Source organism: Empidonax traillii, unplaced genomic scaffold (assembly GCF_003031625.1).
Source record: "Empidonax traillii isolate 1590-97213 ecotype Southwest subspecies unplaced genomic scaffold, ASM303162v1 scaffold5490:size8131, whole genome shotgun sequence".
Classification (NCBI taxonomy): Eukaryota; Metazoa; Chordata; class Aves; order Passeriformes; family Tyrannidae; genus Empidonax; species Empidonax traillii.
This window is the reverse complement of record NW_020960683.1, coordinates 1-4,922: the sequence shown is the minus strand read 5'-3', so window position 1 is coordinate 4,922 and position 4,922 is coordinate 1. Positions and strand designations below refer to the sequence as shown.

The 4,922-nt window shown below is 58.7% G+C and overlaps 1 protein-coding gene across 1 annotated transcript; it reads left to right on the top strand.

Moving 5' to 3' along the window:
• The first annotated feature begins 529 nt into the window (after positions 1 to 529).
• LOC114073146 (ribonucleoside-diphosphate reductase large subunit-like) lies at positions 530 to 4,797 on the top strand. Its single transcript, XM_027910934.1, has 5 exons — positions 530 to 666; positions 1,612 to 1,700; positions 3,692 to 3,869; positions 4,107 to 4,207; positions 4,615 to 4,797. Exons 1-5 carry the CDS (start codon positions 648 to 650, stop codon positions 4,780 to 4,782), a joined length of 555 nt encoding a protein of 184 aa, XP_027766735.1. The 5' UTR covers positions 530 to 647; the 3' UTR covers positions 4,783 to 4,797.
• Positions 4,798 to 4,922: the final 125 nt, after the last annotated feature.

Sequence of the window (4,922 nt, the reverse complement as noted above, 5' to 3'; positions counted from 1 at the left end):
GGACTTGTAGAATCGTGGACTGGTGTGTGTTGGAAGGGAGGGGGACTGCCCCCGCTCCCCGGGCAGCCCGTTCCCACGTTTAATCCCACACTGTATTTAATGGACTATAATGGATTTTCACCGCTATTTCCATCGTTTTGGCGCTCTGGCGCGGGACGAGGCCGATCCTTTTGTCCCCTCGCGGTCTCCGTGGCGGCGCCCTCGGCGCGGTCCCTCAGGGCTCCATCTTTGAAGCGGGCGGGATTCCCGGTGCTCCCCGGCGGGGCGGCGATTCCCGGGCACGGCGGCGGGAATACCGGCACGGGGGCCGGGATGGGGGCCGGGATCAGGGTCCCCCGGCCGTGAGCGGCGGCGCGGGGGGCTCGGCGGGGCGGGCAGGGGGCAGATCAGGAGCCGTGCCCGCAGTGAAGAGGGCAGCGGCGGCCTCAGCGGGGGTGGGGCCCGCGCGGCGAGAGCGGGAACGGCGGAGCGGCGGAGCCGTGAGGGGCTGCGGGGGGACCGGGGGGGAGCCGCCAGGGGGGACGGAGCGACTGCTGAGGGCCGAGGGGGGCCGTGAGGAGCGGGGGGGGCTGTCAGGGGCCGAGAGGGGCCGCGAGCGCTCGAGGGACCCGCCGTGAGGGAGCCGGGACCCGGCCGCCGCCGCCGCCATGCACGTCGTGAAGCGGGGTGAGGGCTCCGTCCTTCCCGGGGGGGCCCTCACGGCACCCAGCGCAGGGGAGGGGGCCACGGCCCTGCTCGGGGCACCCGGCGTGAGGGGATGGGACCCCTCGGCTCTGGGGGTCCCTCTCAGGGCACTCGGAGTGATCAGATGAGGTCCCCGGGGTGTTTTGGGAGGTTCTCTCGTGGCACATGGAAGGATGGGGTTCCCTCTGCATTGGGGGTCCTTCATGGCACCCGAAGGGGTATCCCCCTCTCCCATTCTGGGAGGCTCCCTCCTGGCACGTGGAGGGACGGGATCCCCGCGGCTTTGGGGGTCCCTCTCGGGGCGCCTGGTGAGAGGGGAGGGTATCCCCCCATTTTGGGAGGTTCCCTCATGGGATATCAAAAAATGAGACCTGCTCAGGTTTAGAGGCTCCTCTCGTGGCACCCAAAGTGAGCAGATGGGGTCCCCCCTTTAGCTTTGGGGGTCTCTCATGGCACGTGGTGTGAGGGGATGGGACCCCATGTGCACCCCATCAGTGTGGGAGCTCCCTTCTGACACCAGTGAGGGATGAGTCCCCTCTGTTTTGGGAGACCCCCAACACACACACACATTCCACACACCCCCTCTTCCCACAGTCCCCCTCCACGCCCCCATCGCAGGAGCTTTGACCTTGGTCCCCACCCCCTTGGTCCAAGGGATGCTGTCCCAGGGGAGGGGTCCCACCTGAGTGGATGGTGGGTGACCCTCAACTGGGTCCTCACCCCTGGGATTTGGGTTTGTGCAGTTTAAGATGGGAATTTCTCGGGGTGGAAGGGGAGCCTCCCCTCTCCTGGGGCCCCACCTGAGCAGGCTGTCCCTGGTGATCCCCACCCCAAATCTCCCTGCAAGAGGGGTGCTGGGAGGGGGGCACTGTGCTTACCTGGTTCTGACTGGTGCCAGACTGGTGTGACGTGGCCTGTTGTCCCCAGATGGGCGCCAGGAGCGGGTCATGTTTGACAAGATCACGTCACGCATCCAGAAGCTCTGCTACGGCCTCAACGCCGACTTCGTCGACCCCGTGAGTCCCACGCTGCCCTGCTGTCCTGTTCCCTGCCCCTCATCCAATGAATCCTGCTCTGGCCTGTTCCCAGATCCTCATCCTGGCTTGGAGCTGCCCTGACCCCAATTTCTTCTGGGAAAAGCTGCACCAGAACTTTTGGGGTGTCCTGTGCCAGGCCAGGAGTTGGAATTCAGTGATCCTTGGGGATCCCTTCCTGCTCAGGATGTTCTGTGATTCCCATATAGGGCCTCAGTTCCCCTCACAAAGGAGTCACCCACTACAACTACCCTTCTTTTTTTCTTCATAGCTGTGGTTGTAATCTGTCTGGTAGATGGGGTGGAACCAGGAGACCCTCCAGACAGATCTTCCTCCTGACTGTCCTCTGCCTGACTCTCTGGGTCCAGGGCCTCAGACCTGTTCTTTAAGGGCACCTGAGAAGGTGATGGGGGTCGGGAGGGGGTTCTTTTACCTCTCAGGGTAACAGGGACCTGTTTCCATTCCCCCCCATCTGCTCAGTTTGCCCCATCTGCCTGATGGCAGGAGGGGCAGGGCTTCACCGTCTCCTGATGGACTTCCTTGGGGGTTGAAAGGGTGTGACTCCAGCTTTCACTTTCCCTGATGCTTCTCAGCCTCTCCACCTCTTCCTGGAGCTCTGCCACCAGGCACAGCAGATCGTTCACCTGCTCACATCATACACTCACACTGTCCTCTGGTACTAAAGCTTCATTTCCCAAGCTGTGCAGGATCTGGGATGCATGTTGGAAGCTTCTCCTCCCAAAGCCTGTGCACAGAACGATTTCCCCGTGGATCCGCTGATGTCTGTGAGATTTCTGTGCCGATCTCAGACCCAGTCTCGTCGTCTGGAGTTGCCAGTTGGGGCTCTTCCCATCTCCCAATTTCTCATGATCCTTTCTCCTGTCTGAAATTGCACCTGTCCCAGAGTTGCCATTGGTTCTGCACCCAGAGGTCTTTGGGATGGAGAGCAGGGGGAGGACACTGGTGACTTGGTCATTGGAGCGTGAAGGGTCCTGACTTGCCCTCAGTGACCTGGGAATAGATTTCACAGAATATTCTGAGTTGGAAGGGGCTCATAAAGTTGAGTCCAACCATAAAGTGAGTGGCCCACACAGGGATCAAAGCCACAACCTTGGTGTTATTGGCACCGTGCTCTGACCAACTGAGCTCGCCTCAGGGTCTGTGCTGAGGGCAGCAGTGAGGCTCCAAGTCCTCCTGGCTCCTAATACCCCAAATTCTTATTTATTCTGCAGTCATGTGCGAAGATGAATTTCTCCTTTGAGAATGAGTCTGCTGGGACTTGGATCTGCTTGTGCCAGACGCTTCCCCAGCCAATACTAACCCTCCCAACCTCTCGCACTAACATTCCCGTGAGGTTGTAACTGTGACGAGTTGTGCAAAAGGTAACAGTGCAAAAAGCTTCAGTAGAAACTACTGTGACCTGGACAATCCTGGCCTGGTCAATCCCATTGCCTGCAAACCATCCTTACACAGGATCCCAGATTGGTTTGGCTTGGGAGGGACCTCAAAGCTCACCCAGTGCCACCCCTGCCATGGGCAGGGACACCTTCCACCAGCCCAGGGTGCTCCAAGCCCTGTCCAACCTGGCCTGGGACACTTCCAGGGATCCAGGGGCAGCCACAGCTTCTCTGCCCAACCTGTGCCAGGGCCTGCCCACCCTCCCAGTCAAGAATTCCTTCCCAATCTCCCATCTAACCCTGCCCTCTGGCAGCAGGAAGCCGTTTCCCCTTGTCCTGTCCCTCCAGGAAACAGTCTCTCTCCACCTTACTTGTCAGGTCCTGGCAGGCCCCAGTCAGGCTCCTGGATCCTCCTCTCCAGGTGGGCACCCCCAGCTCTCCAGCCTGTTGGGTGTTTTCCTGTTTGGTATTTCCCTGCAGGCGGGCTGAGCGCTGCTGCCGGCCGTGAGGCCCACCATCCGTGGGCTGGGCTGTCAGGGTGGGGGGTTCCTGACCTGTGGAATGTTGTCCTTGCAGGCGCAGATCACCATGAAGGTGATCCAGGGGCTGTACAGCGGCGTCACCACGGTGGAGCTGGACACGCTGGCGGCCGAGACCGCCGCCACCCTGACCACCAAGCACCCCGACTACGCCATCCTGGCCGCCCGCATCGCCGTCTCCAACCTGCACAAGGAGACCAAGAAGGTCTTCAGTGGTGGGTCAAACGTCCTGCTGCTCGGGGGGATGGGAGCTTTGGGGGACGGAAATAGGATTTGTGGCAAGTGCACTGTTCAGTGCTTGGTGCTGAGCAGGCAGAACAGTTGTGTGTTTGTGGGCTGGAGGGACTTGTTTTAGAGGATGGGCATTCCTGCCTCTCCCGTCCCTCACCCCAGTGCCAGGTGATGCAGGTGCAGGCCTGGGGATGTCCTTTTCACTTCCCTTTCCTTTGCAGATGTGATGGAGGATCTCTACAACTACATCAACCCTCACAACGGGAAGCACTCCCCAATGATCTCCAAAGAAACTCTGGACATAGTTCTGGCCAACAAAGATGTAAGCAGTTGTTTTTCTGCACTTCTCAGTTTTCAGAATTCAGTGAGATACTTTGGGTCATTTATTTTTATTTTTTTAAGCAAGCCATGTTTGTTCTAGAGCAAAAAGCCCACACAGAAACCAGTGCAAGGAATGACTGGAGGGTGTAAAAGAGGGGATGGAAGAGTTTCCTTCCCATCAGGATGTTTCTGTAGCAGAATCTGTTTCCTTGGGTGTCCCCAGTGCTGTGATCAGCACAAGTGATTAAAGTACCCTCTGCTGGAGCAAAGTGAGGCAGCACAGAGGGGACAGAGGAAGTTTGGGTTCAGGTTTTGGCCAGAAATACCAGGCAGGAATAGCATTGTTCCACCTTAACGAGGCCCCCAGGGCTGATTGTAACATCAGTTTTGTCTGTTGTTCCCTGGCAGCGCCTGAACTCTGCCATCATCTACGACAGAGACTTCTCCTACAACTACTTTGGCTTTAAGGTAAAGAGCACATTACTCAGACTGCTGGGAAGGATGGGAATGCTTGTGGATTTGCCTGGGTTGGGGCAAGGGGGGCACTGGAGGAGGTGGGACATCACTGGGTTATGAAGGACAAAGAGTGAAAACCTGGACGAAGCAGCTCCCAGTGGGATAAATCGTGGAGTGTTCCTTGCTGCTGGAAGGGCTTGTAACTGTTGGGCTCTGTTTCACAGCACATCACACTGGATGTTGTTGAAGGCCATTCCTCA